This window comes from Manis pentadactyla, chromosome 16, assembly GCF_030020395.1.
Source record: "Manis pentadactyla isolate mManPen7 chromosome 16, mManPen7.hap1, whole genome shotgun sequence".
Taxonomy (NCBI): Eukaryota; Metazoa; Chordata; class Mammalia; order Pholidota; family Manidae; genus Manis; species Manis pentadactyla.
The window spans coordinates 34316438-34336667 of NC_080034.1; the positions used below are offsets into that span (position 1 = coordinate 34316438).

General features: G+C 38.5%; 1 protein-coding gene across 6 annotated transcripts in view; it reads left to right on the top strand.

Moving 5' to 3' along the window:
* Positions 1–20230, top strand: part of BTBD9 (BTB domain containing 9) — a 515751-nt gene that overhangs the window by 79767 nt on the left and 415754 nt on the right. For all 6 annotated transcript variants that reach the window (XM_036907137.2, XM_036907140.2, XM_036907136.2 and 3 more), the window contains 2 exons: positions 15691–15910; positions 18763–18882. In XM_036907137.2, the coding sequence (XP_036763032.1) occupies positions 15691–15910; positions 18763–18882 (340 nt within the window). The remainder of the gene's footprint in view (positions 1–15690; positions 15911–18762; positions 18883–20230) is intronic.

The following is a 20230-nucleotide window of genomic DNA, read 5'->3' on the forward strand; positions in this document are numbered from 1 at the left end:
TTGTTGTTGTTTATAGCAGGGAGCATATCACAACTTCCATTCTCAAGAGTTCTTTTTCGAGTAAAAGTCTGTTCACAGGATTGAAATGTTAAATTATTTGTTAATAATATGTAACTATGCATGTGTGTGTGAGTTTCAGTCTGTGCTGTAGGTACATGGCACTGTGTACCTATTCCCATAGTTTCCAGTAACTTAGAGTGAGGGAGCTTGCCACTGTGATACTCTGATTATTGTTTTTCTTGCCTAGACTCCTATTAGACTGAGCTTATTGAAGACTGTAATTATGTCTTTTCACCTATGTTTTCCCAGTTTCTAGCACAGAGCCTGAATATAGCTTTTCAAAATAAATGAGTGACTGATGAATCCATCCTGAGCTTCTGAAGTAGAATTTAAAATTTGTCTCACCTATCACATAAAAGACAGTAATAACAACAGTGAACCTTTAATACTATTTTTTTTGTTTTCTTATTTTGCTATCATTAATACACAATCACATGAGCAACATTGTGGTTACTAGATTCGCCCCATTATCAAGTCCCCACCACATACCCCACTACAGTCACTGTCCATCAGCATAGTAAGATGCTATAGAATCACTACTTATCTTCTCTGTGCTGTACTGCCTTCCCTGTGCCCCCCCCATCCCCTACGTAATGTGTGCTGATCATAATGCCCCTTATTCCCCTTCTCCCTTCCTTCTCATGCACCCTCCCCAGTCCCTTTCCCTTTGATAACTGTTAGTCCATTCTTGGGTTCTGTGAGTCTGCTGCTGTTTTGTTCCTTCAGTTTTTGCTTTGTCCTTATGCTCCACGGATGAGTGAAATCATTTGGTACATGTCTTTCTCTGCCTGGCTTATTTCACTGAGCATAATATGCTCTCAGTCCATCCATGTTGTTGCAAATGGTAGGATCTGTTTTCTTCTTATGGCTAAATAATATTCTATTGTGTATATGTACTACATTGTCTTTATCCATTCATCTACTGACGGACACTTAGGTTGCTTCCATTTCTTGGCTACTGTAATTAGTGCTGTGATAAACATGGGTACATCTGTCTTTTTGAAACTGGGCTCCTGCATTCTTAGGGTAAATTCCTAGGAGTGGAATTCCCAGGTCAAATTGTTTCTCTATTTTTAGTTTTTTAAGGAACCTCTATACTGCTTTCCATAATGGTTGAACTAGGTTATATTCGCACCAGCAGTGTAGGAGGGTTCCCCTTTCTCTGCCTCCTCGCCAGCATTTGTTGTTCCTACTCTTTTCTATGTTGGCGGTCCTAACTGGTGTGAAGTGATATCTCACTGTGGTTTTCATTTGCATTTTCCTGATAATTAGTGATGTGGAGCATCTTTTCATGTGCCTGTTGGCCATCTGAATTTCTTGTTTGGAGAAGTGTCTGTTCATATCCTCTGCCCATATTTTAATAGGGTTAATTTGCTTATTGGGTGTTGAGTCATTTAAGTTCTTTATATAATTTGGTGGTTAACCCCTTGTCAGATATGACATTTACAAATATATTCTCCCATATTGTAGGATGCCTTTTTGTTCTTCTGATGGTGTCCTTTGCTGTACAGAAACTTTTTAGCATGATGTTATCCCATTTGCTCATTTTTTATTTTGTTTCCTTTGCCTGAGGAGCTGAGTTCAGGAAAAAGTTGCTCATGTTTATATTCAAGAGATTTCTGCCTGTGTTTTCTTCTCAGGTTTTATAGTTTCATGACTAACATTTAGGTCTTTGATCCATTTCTAGTTTACTTTTGTGTATGGGGTTAGACAATAATCCAGTTTCATTCTCTTGCATGTAGCTGTCCAGTTTTGCCAACACCAGTTGTTGAAGAGGCTGTGATTTCCCCATTGTATGTCCATGGCTCCTTTATCATATATTAATTGACCACATGTGCTTGGGTTTATATCTGGGCTCTCTATTGTGATCCATTGGTCTATGGGTCTGTTCTTGTGCCAGTACCGAATTGTCTTTATTACTGTGGCTTTGTAGTAGAGCTTGAAGTAGGGGAGCATAATGCCGCCTGCTTTATTCTTCCTTCTCAGGATTGCTTTGGCTATTAGGGGTCTTTTGTGGTTCCATATGAATTTTAGAACTATTTGCCCTAGTTCACTGAAGAATGCTTTGGTATTTTGATAGGAATTGCATTGAATCTGTAGATTGCTTTAGGCAGGATGGCCATTTTGACATTAATTCTTCTTATCCATGAGCACGAGATGTTTTTCCATTTATTGGTATCTTCTTTAATTTCTCTCATGAGTGTCTTGTAGTTTTCAGAATATCGGTCTTTCACTTCCTTGGTTAGGTTTATTCCTAGGTATTTTATTCTTTTTGATGCAATTGTGAATGGAATTGTTTCCCTGAATTCTCTTTCTGCTAGTTCATCATTAGTGTGTAGGAATGCAACAGATTTCTGTGTATTAATTTTGTATCCTGTAATTTTGCTGAATTCAGGTATTAGATCTAGTAGTTTTGGAGTAGATTCCCTAGGGCCCATTATGTACAATATCATGTCATCTGCAAACAGGAACAGTTTAACTTCTTCCTTGTCAATCTGGATGCCTTTTATTTCTTTGTGTTGTCTGATTTCTGGGGCTAGGACCTCCAGAACTATGTTAAATAAAAGTGGGGAGAGTGGGCATCCTTGTCTTGTTCCCGATCTTACAGGAAAACCTTTCAACTTTATGCTGTTAAGTGTTGTGATGTTGCCTATGGATTTGTCATATATGGCCATCATTATGTTGAAGTATTTCCCCCCTATACCCATCTTGTTGAGAGATTTTATCATGAATGGGTGTTGAATTTTGTCAAATGCTTTTTCAGCATCCATTGAGATGGCCATGTGATTTTTGTAATTTTTGTTGGTGTGATATATGATGTTGATTTTCGAATATTCTACCATCCCTGCATTCCTGGAATAAATCTGACTTGGTCATGATGGATGATCTCTGATGTATTTTTGAATTCGGTTTGCTAATATTTTGTTGAGTATTTTTGCATGTATGTTCATCAGGGATATTGGTCTGTAGTGGTTTTTTTTGTGGTGTCTTTGCCTGGTTTTGGTAGTAGAGTGATGTTGGCCTCATAGAATGAGTTTGGGAGTATTCCTTCCTCTTCTACTTTTTGAAAAACTTTAAGGAGGATGGGTTTTAGGTATTCACTAAATGTTTGATAAAATTAAGCAGTCAACCATCTTGTCCAGGGGTTTTATTCTTAGGTAGTTCTTTGATTACCAATTCAATTTCATTGCTGGTAATTGATCTGTTCAGGTTTTCTGTTTCTTCCTGGTTTAGCCTTGGAAGGTTGTATTTTTCTAGAAAGTTGTCCATTTTTTCTAGGTCATCCAGTTGTTTAGCATATAATTTTTCATAGTATTCTCTAATAATTCTTTGTATCTCTGTGGTGTCCCTAGTGATTTTTCCTTTCTCATTTCTGATTCTGTTTATGTGTGTAGACTCTCTTTTTCTCTTGATATGTCTGGCTAGAAGTTTACCTATTTTGTTTATTTTCTTGAAGAATCAGATCTTGCTTTCATTGACTCTTTCTATTGTTTTATTCTTCTCGATTTTATTTATTTCTGCTCTTATCTTTATTATGTCCCTCCTTCTACTGATGTTAGGCCCCATTAGTTCTTCTTTTTCTAATTTCATTAATTGTGAGTTTAGACTGTTCTTTTGGGATTGTTCTTCTTTCCTGAGGTAGGCTTTTATTGCAATATACTTCCCTCTTAGCATGGCCTTTGCTGCATCCCACAGATTTTGTGGTGTTGAATTAGTGTTGTCATTTGTCTCCATATAGTCCTTGATCTCTGTTTTTATTTGATCATTGATCCATTGATTATTTAGGAGCAAGTTATTAAGCCTCCATGTGTTTGTGGGATTTTTCATTTTCTTTGTGTAATTTATTTCTAGTTTCATACCTCTGTGATGTGAAAAGCTGGTTGGAACAATTTCAATCATTTTGAATTTACTGAGGCTCTTTTTGTGGCCTTCTGTTTCATCTATTTTTGAAAGTGTTCCATGTGCACTTGAGAATAATGTGTATCCTGTTGCTTTTTGGTGGAGTGTTCTGTAGATGTCTGTTAGGTCCATCTGTTCTAATACGTTTTTCAGTGCCTCTGTCTCCTTACTTATTTTTTGTCTGGTTTGTCTGTCCTTTGGCGAGAGTGATGTGTTGAAGTCTCCTAAAATGAATGCATTGCATTCTGTTTGCCCCCTTTAATGCTGTTAGTATTTCTTTCACATGTGTAGGTGCTCCTATGTTGGGTGCATATTTATAATGGTTATATCCTCTTGTTGGACTGACCCGTTTAACATTATATAATGTCCTTCTTTGTCTCTTGTGACTTTCTTTGTTTTGAAGTCTATTTTGTCTGATACAAGTACTGCAACTCTGCTTTTTCTCCCTATTAGTTGCATTAAATATCCTTTTCCATCCCTTCACTTTTAGTCTGTGTATGTCTTTGGGTTTAAAGTGAATCTGTTGTCGGCAGCATATAGATGGGTCTTTTTTTTTTATCCATTCAGTGACTCTGTATCTTTTGATTGGTGCATTCAGACCATTTAGGGTGATTATCGATAGGTGTGTACTCACTGCCATTGCAGGCTTTAGATTCGTGGTTACCAAAGGTTCAAGGGTAATTCCCTTACTATCTGACAGTCTTATTTAACTCACTTAGTATGCTATTACAAACACAACCTAAAGGTTCTTTTCTATTTCTCCTTCTTTTTCTTCCTCCTCCATTCTTTATGTATCAGGTATCATATTCTGTACTCTTTGTCTATCTCTTGATTGACTTTGGGGGCGTTGATTTGATTTTGCATGTGTTTAGTAATTAATTGTTCTGGTTTCTTTGCTGTGGTTTTATTTCCCCTGGTGACAGCTATTTAGCCTTAGGAACACTTCCATCTATAGCAGTCCCTCCAAAATTCACTGTAGAGGTGGTTTGTGGAAGGTAAATTCTCTCAGCTTTTGCTTATCTGAAAATTGTTTAATCCCTCCTTCACATTTAAATGATCACCTTGCCAGTTAGAGTATTCTTGTTTCGAGTTCCTTCTGTTTCATTGCATTAAATATATCATGCCACTCCATTCTGGCCTGTAAGGTTTCTGTTGAGAAGTCTGATGATAGGCTGATGGGTTTTTCTTTTTATGTGATCTTTTTTCTCTCTCCAGCTGCTTTTAAAAGCCTGTCTTTATCCTTGATCTTTTTCATTTTAATTATTATATGTCTTGGTGGTGTCTTCTTTGGGTCCATTGTGTTGGGAGATCTGTTCCCCTTGTGGCCTGAGAGACTATCTCCTTCCCCAGATTGGGGAAGTTTTCAGCGATTACCTCCTCAAAGATACTTTCTATTCCTTTTTCTCTCTCTTCTGTTACCCCTATAATGTGAATATTGTTCCCCTTGTATTGGTCACACAGATCTCTCAATATTCTTTCATTCCTAGAGATCCTTTTTTCTCTCTGTGCCTCAGCTTTTTGTATTCCTCTTCTCTAATTTCTGTTTCATTTACCGTTCCTTCTACTGCATCTAATCTGCTTTTAAAACCTTCCATTGTATGTTTCATTTCAGATACTGTATTGTTCAATGTTTGTATCTCATTCCTGAATTCCTCTGTGAGTTCTTGAATATTTTTCTGTACCTCCATGAGTATGTTGAACCTTTAATACTTTAAAAATGTTTGGGTTCTATTACTCTTGTATCTTCCCAACTATACTTTATGGTATCTTCATTTGTAAACTAGGGGGCTCAGAGATTAATTTCTACTGAGTGTTCCTCTGTGGAGATATTTGGTGTCTGATATGCACTTGTTTCCATTAGACAATGACCTGCTGGCAGGCTGAGTCCAGAGTGACTAGCACATAGAAGGCAGCTTAGGAACTTTTTCCTTTAAGTAAATAGGATGAAGACTCCATTCAGGTAATGTCTTTTCATGCTGATATTTATAAGTTACTTGCCTAAAATTACTGGGTGCAATTGATGCCCAAGCGGGAACCAAAGTGGTGATTTGACAAATGAGGCCAGTGCTCTTCGATAGTCTCCTGCCTGGGTTATTTTCTGTTTCTATTTGGTGGTGTGTTTGAATCAAATGCGGAAAAGAAGCCTGCAGAGAATGGAGGTAATGGGGAAAGTTAAAGTAAGACAGTAGTTGTCAAGAAAGTCATTCTTTTTTATTTTGGTATCATTAATCAACAATTACATGAAGAACATTATGTTTACTAGACTCCACCCATCACCAAGTCCCCCCACAGACCCCATTACAGTCACTGTCCATCAGCGTAGTAAGATGCTGTAGAATCACTACTTGTCTTCTATGGACTGCACAGCCCTCCCCGTGCACTCCCCATTATACATGCTAGTCGTAATGCTCCCTTTCTTTCTTCTCCCCCTTATTCCTCCCTTCCCACCCATCCTCCCCAGTCCCTTTCCCTTTGGTAACTGTTAGTCTATTCTTGGGTTCTGTGAATCTGTTTCTGTTTTGTTCCTTCAGTTTTTGCTTTCTTCTTACATTCCACAGATAAGTGAAATCATTTGGTACATATCTTTCTCCACCTGGCTTATTTCACTGAGCATAATACCCTCTAGCTCCATCCATGTTGTTGCCAATGGTAGGATTTGTTTTCTTCTTATGGCTGAATAATATTCCATTGTGTATATGTACCACCTCTTCTTTATCCATTCATCTACTGACGGACACTTAGGTTGCTTCCATTTCTTGGCTATTGTAAATAGTGCTGAGATAAACATAGGAGTGCATCTGTCTTTTTCAAACTGGGCTGCTGCATTCTTAGGGTAAATTCCTGGAAGTGGAATTCCTGGGTTAAATGGTATTTCTATTTTGAGCTTTTTGAGGAACCTCCATACTGCTTTCCACAATGGTTGAACTAATTTACATTCCCACCAGGAGTGTAGGAGGGTTCCCCTTTCTCCACAACCTCGCCAACATTTGTTGTTGTTTGTCTTTTGGATGGTGGCGATCCTTACTGGTGTGAGGTGATATCCCATTGTGGTTTTAATTTGCATTTCTCTGATAACTAACGATGTGGAGCATCTTTTCATGTGTCTGTTGGCCATCTGAATTTCTTCTTTGGAGAACTGTCTGTTCAGCTCCTCTGCCCATTTTTTAATTAGATTTTTTGCTTTTTGTTTGTTGAGGTGCATGAACTCTTTATATATTTTGGATATCAATCCTTTATTGGATCTGTCATTTGTGAATATATTCTGCATATGTGAATATATTCTGTAGGATGCCTTTTTGTTCTATTGGTGGTGTCCTTTCCTGTACAGAAGCTTTTCAGCTTGATAATAGTGCCACTTGTTCATTTTTGCCTTTGTTTCCCTTGCCTGGGGAGATATGTTCATGAAGAAGTCGCTCATGTTTATGTCCAGTAGATTTTTGCCTATGTTTTTTCTAAGAGTTTTATGGTTTCATGACTTACATTCAGGTCTTTGATCCATTTTGAATATACTTTTGTGTATGGGGTTAGACAGTGATCCAGTTTCATTCTCTTACATGTAGCTGTCCAGTTTTGCCAACACCAGCTGTTGAAGAGGCTGTGATTTCCCCATTGTATGTCCATGGCTCCTTTATCATATATTAATTAACTCTCTATTCTGTTCCACTGGTCTGTGGGTCTCTTCTTGTGCCAGTACCAAATTTTCTTGATTACTATGACTTTGTAGTAGAGCCCGAAGTTGGGAAGCAAGATGCCCCCTGTTTTATTCTTCCTTCTCAGGATTGCTTTGGCAATTCAGTGTCTTTTGTGGCTCCATATGAATTTTAAATCTATTTGTTCCAGTTCATTGAAGAATGTTGTTGGTATTTTGATAGGCATTGAATTGAATCTGTAGATTGCTTTAGGCAGGATGGCCATTTTGACAATATTAATTCTTCCTAGCCAAGAGCATGGAATGAGTTTCCATTTGTTAGTGTCCTCTTTAATTTCTCTTAAGAGTGTCTTGTAGTTTTCAGGGTATAGGTCTTTCACTTCCTTGGTTAGGTTTATTCCTAGTATTTCATTCTTCTTGATGCAATTGTGAATGGAATTGTTTTCCTGATTTCTCTTTCTGTTAGTTCATCGTTCGTGTATAGGAAAGCCACAGATTTCTGTGTATTAATTTTGTATCCTGCAACTTTGCTGAATGCAGATACTAGTTCTAGTAGTTTTGGAATGGAGTTCTTTAGAATATTTTATGAACAATGTCCTGTCATCTACAAATAGTGACAGTTTGACTTATTCTTTACCAATCTGGCTGCCTTTTATTTCTTTGTTTTGCCTGATTGCCATGGCTAGGACCTCCAGTACTATGTTGAATAACAGTGGGGAGAGTGGGCATCCCTGTCTTGTTCTCGACCTTAGGTGAAAAGCGTTCAGCTTCTCACTGTTAATTATGATGTTGGCTGTGGGTTTGTCATATATGGCCTTTACTATGTTAAAGTACTTGCTCTCTATACCAATTTTTTTGAGAGTTATTATCATGAATGGATGTTGAGTTTTGTCAAATGCTTTTTTTTGCATCTATGGAGATGTTCGTGTGGTTTTTGTCCTTTTTGTTGATGCAGTGGATGATGTTGATAGATTTTTGAATGTTGTACCATCCTTGTATCCCTGGGATGAATCCCACTTGATCATGATGTATGATCCTCTTGATGTATTTTTGAATTCAGTTTGTTAATATTTTGTTGAGTGGTTTTGCATCTATGTTCATCAGGGATATTGGTCTGTAATTTTCTTTTATGGTGGTGTCTTTGCCTGGTTTTGGTATTAGAGCGATGCTGGCTTCATAGAAGTGTTTGGAAGTATTCCTTCCTCTTCTATTTTTTAGAAAACTTTAAGGAGAATGGGTATTATGTCTTCTCTGTATGTCTGATAAAATTCAGCAGTGAATCCTTCTGGCTCAGGGGTTTTGTTCTTGGGTAGTTTTTTGATTACTGATTCAGTTTCTTTGCTGTTAATTGGTCTGTTTAGATTTTCTGTTTCTTCCTTGGTCAGCCTTGGAAAGTTGTAGTTTTCTAGGAAGTTGTCCATTTCTTCTAGGTTTTCCAGCTTGTTAGCATATAGATTTTCATAGTGTTGTCTAATAATTTTTTGTATTTCTGTGGAGTCCGTTGTGATTTTTCCTTTCTCATTTCTGATTCTGTTGATGTGTGTAGATTCTCTTTTTCTCTTAATATGTCTGGCTAGGGGTTTATCTATTTTGTTTATTTTCTCAAAGAACCAGCTCTTGGTTTCATTGATTTTTGCTATTGTTTTATTCTTCTCAATTTTATTTATTTCTTCTCTGATCTTTATTATGCCCCTCCTTCTGCTGACTTTGGGCCTCATTTGTTCTTCTTTTTACAATTTCAGTAATTGTGACTTTAGACTATCATTTGGGTTTGTTCTTCCTTCTTTATATTGTCCTGGATTGCTATGTACTTTCCTCTTAGAACTGCCTGCGCTGCGTCCCAGAGAAGTTGGGACTTTATGCTGTCATTGTCATTTGTCTCCATCCATATATTGCTTGATCTCTGTTTAATTTGGTCATTGATCCATTGATTATTTAGGAGCATGTTGTTAAGCTTCCATGTGTTTGTGAGCCTTTTTGTTTTTGTTGCACAATTAATTCTAGTTTTATGCCTTTGTTGTCTGAGAAGTTGGTTGGTAGAATTCCAATCTTTTTGTATTTACTGAGACTCTTTTGTTGCCTAGTATGTGGTCTATTCTGGAAAATGTTCCTGTGCACTTGAGAAGAATGTGTATCCTGCTGCTTTTGGGTGTAGAGTTCTCTAGAAGTCTGTTAAATTTATTTGTTCTAATGTGTTGTTCAGTGCCTCTCTGTCCTTACTTGTTTTCTGTCTGGTGGATCCATCCTTTGGAGTGAGTGGAAGTCTCTTAGAATGAGTGCTTTGCATTCTATTTCCTCCTTTAATTCTGTTAGTATTTCTTTCACATATGTTGGTGCTCTTGTATTGCATGTATATATATTTATAATGATTATATCCTCTTGCTGGAGTGACCCCTTTATCATTATGTAATGTCCTTCTTTATCTCCTGTTACTTTCTTTGTTTTGAGAAGTGTGTTTTGTCTGATACTAGTACTGGAAAATCTGCTTTTTTCTCCCTATTGTTTGCATGAAATATCTTTTTCCATCCCTTGACTTTTAGTCTGTGTATGTCTTTGGGTTTGAGGTGAGTCTCTTGTAAGCAGCATATAGATGGGTCTTGCTTTTTTATCCATTCTGTTTCTCTGTGTCTTTTGATTGGTGCATTCAATCCATTTAAATTTACGGTGATTATTGAAAGATATGTACTTATTGCCATTGCAGGCTTTAGATTCGTAGTTACCAAAGGTTCAAGTGTAGCTTCTCTACTATCTAGCCATCTAACTTAATTCTCTTATTAAGCTATTATAAACACAGTCATATGATTCTTTATTTCTCTCCCTTCTTATTCATCCTCCTCCATTCTTTATGTGTTAGTGTTTTAATCTGTAATCTTTTGTGTCTCCTTTGACTGCTTTTGTGTATAGTTGATTTTTTTTTTGTCTTTCTTAGTATTTGGTTGGTCTGCTTTCTTTGCTGTGATTTTATTTTCTCTGGTGACATCTCGTCTTAGGAGTGCTTCCATCTAGAGCAGTCCCTTTAAAATATCCTGTAGAGGTGGTTTGTGAGAGGCAAATTCCCTCATCTTTTGTTTGTCTGGGAATTGTTTAATCCCTCCTTCATATTTAAATGATAATCTTGCTGGTTACAGAATTCTTGGTTCAAATCCCTTCTGTTTCATTGCATTAAACATATCATGCCATTCTCTTCTGGCCTGTAGGGTTTCTGTTGAGAAGTCTTATTATAGCCTGATGGGTTTTCCTTTGTAGGTGACCTTTTTTTCTCTCTCACTATGTTCAGTAATCTGTCCTGGTCTTTGATCTTTGCCATTTTCATTATTATATGTCTTGGTGTTGCCTTCCTTGGATCCCTTGTCTTGCGAGTTCTGTGGGCCTCCATGGTCTGAGCGACTATTTCCTCCTCCAGTTTAGGGAAATTTTCAGCAATTATTTTTGCAAAGACACTTTCTTCCCGTTTTTCTGTCTCTTCTTCTTCTGGTACTCCTATAATGTGAATATTGTTCATTTTGGATTGGTCACACAGTTCTCTTAATATTGTTTTATTCCTGGAGACCCTTTTATCTCTCTCTGCCTCAGCTTCTGTGCTTTCCTGTTCTCTGATTTCTATTCCATTAGCTACCTCTTGCACCTCATCCTGTCTGCTCTTAAGTCCTTCCAGAGATTGTTTTTCTTTTTTCTGTATTCTCCTTCCCTACTTGCTCCTTTAGCTCTTGCATATTTCTCTGCAGGACCTTTAGCATGGTTATGACCTTTATTTTGAACTCTTGTTCCAGAATATTGGTTAAATCTATCTCCCCAAGCCCTCTCTCAGGGGCTGTCTGGGTAATTCTGGACTGGACCACATTCTTCTGCCTTTTCATGGCGATACAGGTAGCTGTAAGCAGGTAGCCCGTGTGTCATCTGGGAGAACAAAGTCCTTTCCTGTTTACTGGTGGCCTTCCCCTTCTCCCCTGCCTGTGTTGGTTACCTGCACTCCTGGAGCAACCTCCAGATTAACCCCCTAAGCTGCCATGGGCGGGGTCGCCGTCAGGGTAGTCCAGAGCCCTGTGGGGAGTGGCAGGTGTGCCAGGTGTGCTCTCCTGCGAGAGCAGTGCCCCTTCGCGCCTTGCCCCCATTTCTTCTGCCTGGGCAGGGCAGCTGTGCTCTCGTGGCGGCCTTTGGGTCTGGCTCAGGTGGCTATTGGTGGGAGGAGATTCTGTGTGGCTCTTGGGGGTTTGGCCACTGCCCGACCAGTCCGTTGCCGCCGCTGGCTCGCATGGCTGCTTCCGCGCTGCTCCATTGCCACCACCGCTGCTGGCTTGCGTGACTGCTCCTGTGCGGCTCCCCGCCACGGGTGTGCACAGCCACTCTCTGGCTACTGGGCAGCTGTGTCAGGGAATGCGCCAGCTGGGCAAACGACTGGCAGGCTGCTTATTGCCGTGAGGGGCTTCAGAGCTGTACTGCCACCGTGTTGGTTAGGGCGCCTGGAGTTCCCCGGCATTCCCAGCTGCTGGGCTGAGTGTGCTGGAACACTTCCGTCCAGCTGTGAGGTCCCTGTCCCTTTAAGACTTTCAAAAAGCACTTGCTTTTCTTTTGTCCTAGGGGAGCCGTTTGTGGGGACCCGCTTGCAGATTTTGCTTTTCCGTTTCTCTAATATCTAGCACACCATGCACTGTGTGTCTGCGCTCCCAGTGAGGATTACTAGAGCTGGTTGTTTAGCATCCTGGGCTTTCACTCCCTCCCCACTCCGACTTCTTTCCTCCCGCCGGTTAGCTGGGGTGGGGTGAGCGCTCAGGTCCCGCCAGGCTGTGGCTTGTATACTTATCCCGTTTGTGAGATGCTGAGTTCTCGCGGATGTAGATGTAGCCTGGCTGATGTACTGTATCCACTGGTCTCTCTTTTAGGCGTAGTTGTATTTGTTGTATTTTCAAAAATATATATGGTTTTAGGAGGAGATTTCCGCTGCCCTACTCCTGCCACCATTCTTGGCTCCGATCCAAGAAAGTCATTTTTAATGCCACACTGGTTGGAAGGGAGGAACCATATATTCTTCAGGGAAGTCAGGTTGGGCAGAAAATGACTTAGGAACAGAATTAGGTAAAGAGATTGCAGTGGGCAGAGAACTAAGTGTGCCTCCAACTGACCCACCAGGTGAACAGCTCTCTCAGTTTAGATGTAATAGAAAGTTGAATAAAGGATGATTAAGAATATAGAGTTATTAAGAAAAAACACAAGATAATTAACAGAACCACTCAGATTTTGGCTCTGTATAACAAGGGGTAAGTCTTGCTCCGTTTCTACCAAGTTTTTCTTTTTAATAATTGGCTTATTTCTGAAAGCTAAGCTTAATGTTTGAAAATACCTAAAGAATTACAGATGTAAAGTATTAATTGTTATCTGTTATGTTGTGTGATCCCTACCATCATGTTTTTTGAGAGTTCTTTTCTCTACTGATAGAGAAATGTATATTTTGAATTATTTCACTATGACTTAAATCTTCTCATGCTCACTTTTCCTCTTAAATTCACCATTTAACCATAGATTTTACAAAAAATACTTGGATTTATATTTTTACCCTATGAGATACCCAGATTATAGTTACCATGAAAGAAATTTCACTTGTATAAATGTGTTCCCCATTTTGAAATGAAATCGACTTTCAGGGAATCTTTATCAAGAACAGTTAGAGAAGTTCTTAAGTACTCTTGAAATAAACTTCAAGAGAAAACTTAAACTTGTGGAAATTTGATTTCCAATTTTGGCTTTTGTTACACATACTTGAAAGTCTTACATGTAGTGTGTTATTCCTAGCTTGATAAATTTTAGAGGAAAGAGGCTTATGTTTAGAGAAAATCAAAGGGTAGCAGTAGTTTCTAAGTCTGACAGCCTGAGTTCCCCCTTTTTTGGCTTGGTATTTACTAGTGGTATCAGAACTGGAGGAGATGTTCCAGTGGTCAGAAACAGCAGACTTTGGACCCCCACATTTTATTTATATCCAGAAGTAAGGAACAAAAGTTTCTTTGTACCAAGTAGTAACAGATCATTGATACCTGAAAACACAAATGTGAGCCTTTGTTTGTTTGCTTACTTTATAAAGTGCTTCGTCTCTCGGTTGGAGGCATCAGGGGAGCGGGGCCTTTCTGTCTGGTTTACTGAGGCACCCCTAGTACCACACATGGAACGTGTTTTCTGGTTGATTGACTACTTTATACTTACCAAGTTCTTTAGCATGTATTATTTGTAGTATAAACTTTACAGTTATCCTGTGTAGTATTATTTTTAGATGAGAAAACATTCAGAGAGGCTAAGAGGCCTCACTCAGGGGTTCTGGGTGGTAGAGCCCTAGTCTCAACACTTTGGTTTTCTTACTTAAGTCCAAGTTTTTGTTTTTGTTTTTCCACTATATCAGACTTTCTTTCCTCTGGGTCTTAGGTATCCTTAGAAATGGGTTAGAAAGAGGGAGAAAGTATGGTCTTCCCATCAGAAACCCTTTATGAGGGAGGTGGCAGAACAGGGCCTCTGGAGACAGGCTGCCTGGGTCTTAATCGCAGCTCTGCTACTTGCTGGCTTTGTGACCTTGGGCAACAAAGTAACCGTTTTCTACCCCCTTTTCTCCATCTATGAAATGGATGTGATAGTAGTATTACACTCAAAGGATTATGAAGAGTAAGTCAAAAAAATTAATAAGACTTGTTAAATAATGGAAAAATAAATATGAAGAAAATGTATGATTATCATGAACTAATGTGGGAAGTTATAAATCCATAGCACTTAAGCACTTAAGAAACTGAGCATGACTAGGACTTGTTTTGTTTTTTGGTTTCTGAGTTGCCATAGTCTTTTCCAAGTTAACTAAACCCACCCCAACCCCTATTTTCAGCTGCATTTATTCTTGTATTCTGGAGCCATTCTTTATACCTGTCTTCATTTGAAAAAAATTTAAAACCCATGTTTTCCAAGAAATCTGTGATGATGAATTACCCTCTTTTCCTAAGAGCCTAGTTATAGCTCATACTTTTCCCTATTCAAATCACACAGCCAAGATGTGTATGTACTGTGAGAATTCAGTATTTGTTTATAGTCAGTAAACTTGATTAGTTCTTTCATTATTGTGCTTTTTAGTATATGTTTCATAATAATGATGGCAGTCTTTTTTCTAGAGCTTACTATGTGCTTTGCAAACATCATCTCATTTAATCCTTGAGACAAATAAAAACACCTTGGGGCTGTAGATATTGCCCTGTTGAGAAATGGAAGTTCAGGGGAGGTAACTTCCCCAAAGTGATCTATCTGGTTAAAATCTATTTAAACTCTGACTTTGAAGCTCAGGCTCTTAACATCTACTTCCTGTTGCCTCTTGTCTCCATGGAAGGTGTCAGTTTTAGAAAGTTGGTATCTGGAGGACAGGTTCCAGAGCAGTGAAGCAAAATTTACATAGAGGGTTTCAGAGTCTCAGGAGCAGTTGATACTTAATAACTCTAGTATTGAGAGGGGTGGGGGCTTAATTATAAGCACAATACTGATTTTGATGACAGGCCATCTGAATTTTCATTTTTAAAAATACTGAAGTAAAAATACATCTTCTTTTAAACATATTCTTGTTTTTTAGCTAGATTGGTTGATTGAGCATGTCCATGTATGACCAACAGCTCCACTGTCCTGGCACCTTTCTTACTGTTGTTTTATTTTTATCAGATGTCTAACCTCTCTGCTTCTCTTTTATATGTTGTGCTCTGACCACATGGCAGGTACGGGTCATCTTACATGCTGTTTTTATCCAGTAGGTATTAAATTAAGCTACTGATAGAATGAACTCAAGTTGAGCTGATTTGTTTGTCCTAGGACATGTTTTTTCTAGTATTATTAATATTTCCATAACAACATTAATCCTAGGCAGTTTGTGGCTGTAATGGTGTTATTCGTAGAATTTAAACTGTGGATGTTATTTTAATGCTCATAGGCATTCCAAATTTTATCTCCATAGACTAGTCTCTGCTATTTTTAAGGTAAATGCACATACTGGAATGCTAGAATTTTATCTTTTTTCCCAAAATATAGAATAATAAATAACCATTAACTCTTGCTTTTTCTATTTTTAACTGTAGTTCCAGAAGAAAACATTGCAACCATGAAGTATGGAGCCCAGGTTGTAAAAGGGGAGCTGAAGTCTGCCTTACTAGATGGTGATACTCAAAATTATGATCTGGATCATGGATTTTCTAGGCACCCAATTGATGATGACTGCCGTTCTGGCATTGAGATTAAGCTAGGTCAGCCATCCATTATCAATCACATACGGATACTCCTCTGGGACCGGGATAGCCGGTGAGTCATTAGTGTGACTTAGAAACTGACATGATGTTTGATTGAGATGGCCTAACCTTATTGTCATTTACTCTGGTTTTACAGATTTGATCGTTTATTTCTTTGTGATCACTTTGCTATTTCTCCTGATGATTAGTTCTGGGGGAAGAGTTAAAGGGTATATTTTAAAAAATAATAATAACCTTTTTTGCTTTTTTATGCTTATAAAAATAATGGTATGTATTTACTGTGGAAACCTAGAAAATATAGAAAAGCACAAAGAAGAAAATAAAAAGTGCTGGTAATCTTATCACTCATTTATTAATCTTTGTATATATCTAACCAGTATTTTTTAAAATTCTTTTTCTTTAATTTTGGTAACATTAATCTATAGTAACATGAGTGACATTATGATTACTAGACTTCCCCCCATCATCAAGTCCCCACCACATATCCCATTACAGTCACTGTCCATCAGCATAGTAAGATGCTGTAGAATCACTACTTGTCTTCTCTGTGTTATACAGCCCTCCCTGTGCCCACCGCCCCCTACATTATGTCTGCTAATCGTAATGCCCCTTTTCCCCCCTTATGTTTGCCTCCTTCCCACCCATCCTCCCCAGTCCCTTTCCCTTTGGTAACTGTTAGTCCATTCTTGGGTTCTGTGAGTCTGCTGCTGTTTCTAACCAGTATTTTTTGTTATGTATAATCTCACATACACACACACAAAAACCACACATAGTTTACAAAATAAAGATTAGATGTGTGAAAAGCTAACTTTACTTTTTAACTAATACATTAATTAAAAGGTGAACATCCTATCCTTTTAAAAATATTCCTCTAAAATGTTGCTTTTAATGGCTGGCTGGTTTTCCATGACATGGGTTACCATTATTTATTTGATTCCTTAATTTTGGATGTTATAGTAACCTTTTAAAATGCATTTTACTCAATGGATGAAGAAAAAATTGTCTTTTAGTGTGTGGACAAATATCCCCAAAACAAAAGAAACTTGTGGAAAAAAAAGTCTTAAAGTTTGGTGGGTTCCCGCCTAGGAACCCACCCATTTTGCAGTGGCTTTAACATTCTGCCTTCCTTCTAGCAACTCTGCTACTCTCACTGTGGTTTTAAGTGTTCAGCCATGATGGCAGAAGTGCCAGAACAGTATGGGTGACCAAGAACTGAACTGTCCCTACGACTGCTGCTTAGCATTAATCTAGACCTTACATATTCAGAAGCTGGTGTAGAGTCAACTGGGCCCTGCTTATGCCTCTTTGAGTCTGGGCATGAAGGGCATAATAGTAATGGTGATGATGCCTGGCAAATCTTGCAGGTTAGCTTATTAGCACCACTGGGCACCAGTCTGGCCTTTTAGGCCATTTGAGCCCAGGTATGAAGGAAACTTTGCGAAGTGGGTGTGAACATTTTCCATGCACATGGGTGTTGGTCATTCAAGGCCTCCAGGTTATCCCCATCTGTGTCTTTTTTATTAAGAATATATTTACTGATAATGTATCTTGTTGGATATATGATATGTAGTTGGAGCTAATTCATATATCATTTCCAAGAATGTCTGATTAATAATAATACTTATGCATCATTTTTGTCAGTTTTATGTGGAAAGGCATTGTCCTAAAAGCTTTACATATATTCACTCATTTAAGTAATAATACAATTAGTATAAAAATAATAAAATAAAAGTTTAGTATGTTTGAAACTGAAAGTAGTTATCATCATTGCTGTGATGTTAAATATTTATAGGCCACTTTGTTTTAGTATGCGCTTTATACTCATGGGGGGCTTAACTTTGCCACATAGCAGTTCTTTTCTCCAAGAAGCTGTTATCATTCTAAGCAAAGGTGAAAAATTCAGAATCGTAAGCCAAAAAGATTCTGACATGTGTTGTAAAATTATATCCTGCATTACTGATAACCCAGAGAGGTTCAATAAAAGGTTATAACCAGTTTGAGACTGAGCTTTAAAATGAATGGGAGTGAGAGGACAGCAGAAAATGAGGGGATGACACAAAATAAGCTGACCTTTTCTGGCCACAACTGTTGGTTGCAGACTGACATTTATGGTCACCTAAATCTTCCAAGATTGTTCCTGTTGATATTACAGTACAAGTAATAACTGCATCTCAAATTTAAATTTGGCTTACGACAGGGGAATATAGATTGTTCAGTACGGGACCAGCATGTTGGTCCAGGGTAGCTGACTAAGGGAGGATGAGAAGCTATTTTCATTACCGCCAGATTATTAGCTGCCAAATTTTAACTTGTACCCCAAAGAAACACGTATTATCTCTTCTCCCATGTCATTTATTTTTCTGCAGGCTGTGTGGTGTATGTGTGGGATGGTAGAAGCCTGGGAGGGAGCACGAGATAAGCTGGCCTCTGTGAGGAACCATTCCGAGTTGGCTTTCCTCCTCAGAAAGCAGAGCTGAGCACCCAGGCCAAGGAAGAGGGAAGGAGAAGGCACACCTCTTACTTCTCTATTTCTGTCCTCTCTCAGTCCTGGCTTTATTAACCTGCTAATACGAAATGAGCAAGGCATCCCGGCCGTGTTTGAAAAGAAACGAATGTTTTACATGTATGATATGTGCCAAGCACTGTGCTAGAACCTGGGTATATGAAGATAAATATGGCATGGTCCTTGTTCTTGGGCAGCTCGTGATCTGAAAGGGCAGACAGATAGGCTGCGAGATCCTCTCAGTACACTGTGGTGAATACTACAGTAGAGGGATTTCACTATCACCAACATTTGATTGTTCTGCAAAAAGTGTATTTAGTGAATAGGGTATTTGTTAAAGTATAACTTTGTATTGTTATTTTAATATGGTACTTTTTTTTCTTTTTCCGTTTGATTCATAGGTCTTATTCATACTTCATTGAAGTGTCAATGGATGAACTTGACTGGATCAGAGTGATTGATCATTCACAATATCTGTGTCGTTCTTGGCAAAAGTTATATTTTCCAGCCCGTGTCTGCAGGTTAGTACTTGTGGCTAATAAGTGATTTTGATGTTTATTTAGGGAGTTTTGGACTTTGAGGTATAGACTACATGTGTCTTTCTCATGAAAGGAGTTTTCAAGGTATCAGCTACCAAATGTATCCCAACTAAAAAACCTAGAGAAAACATGGAAAATGAAGCATCTTAATATTTGAGAGTGTACTGTGGGACTGTAAAGTGTTTTGTATACGTTTATGTGATAGGCATGTAAACGAATGAGAAGGGATGGGCAACACTGAGAAATAGAAATGCTTTTCAACTTCATGCACTGTACATTGGAAGCAGAGTGGTTGTTGGGAGTGAGTTCTTCCCACAGAAGCCATGGAAGATGTTTCTGGAGGCTTTCCTGGTAGTCCTCAGGGCCAGAGGAGATTTTTGGATGCCAGTGAGTATATTCTGATGATCTGTGTACTTTTTCTAGGTCAGTGTCTATCAATGGAGTTTAACAGAGCAGGTGTTTCTAGTGGGTTGGTTTTTGAGGCAAAGGAGGCTGAACTGGTGGAGTTTTAACCTCATACCCTCCCTTGAACTAGAGCACTTTAGTTTTTATTATGTTTATGTATTGCAGCCCATGTAAGGTTATTTTTAAAAAGTGTTTAGTAACTACAGTTCTAATATTTCATATTCTCCCTTTAGGTATAAGTCATGTTTTAAACTTTCTTGCTGAGATTCTGCAAAACCTGTACCAATAATGAATTTGGGAATTGGAAAAGGTGGTTAAAAGCACCCAAAGTTCTATTGTAATTTTTCCCCTGAAAATTGCCCTCGGATAGTCTTTACCTTAATGTCAAAAGATAAAAGGTAGAGTATGATTGTTTCATTTAGTCAGTTGTGGCAAGAAGAGAAGGAAAGGGAAATGGTGGACATAAACCAGGGGGAATGTGGAGCTGGCCTCTTAGCCACTTTTCCCTCCCACTGTCGCCTGTGACCCTGACTTACTTCCTATTGGGGCTGATTTGGAACAGGTGGCAATGCCCCACAGCACTTAGTCTTTTGGTCAGAAGCACCCTTATACTTATTAAACTCATGACTAACAGCATCAGGCTGCATTCTTACCTCCACTAAAAGAACTCCACAAAACCTTTCAGCTTCTGGTACAGTAAAGAATGTTGCCTATATTTTTTTATTATGGGTATGACTGGACACAATATTGTTACCCAGGGATCCTCTTGTGTGAAAATGAAGAAAATCAATTTCATCTCTCCAAAGAGAGACTAAAGTGTCTTAGACCTGGCAGTTGCTCTTTTATCATAGGAATTTTAAATGGATTAAAATGAGAGGGATAAGAAATTGAGTGAAGATTTTGTATCTTGGAGCTGCCTAGGGAT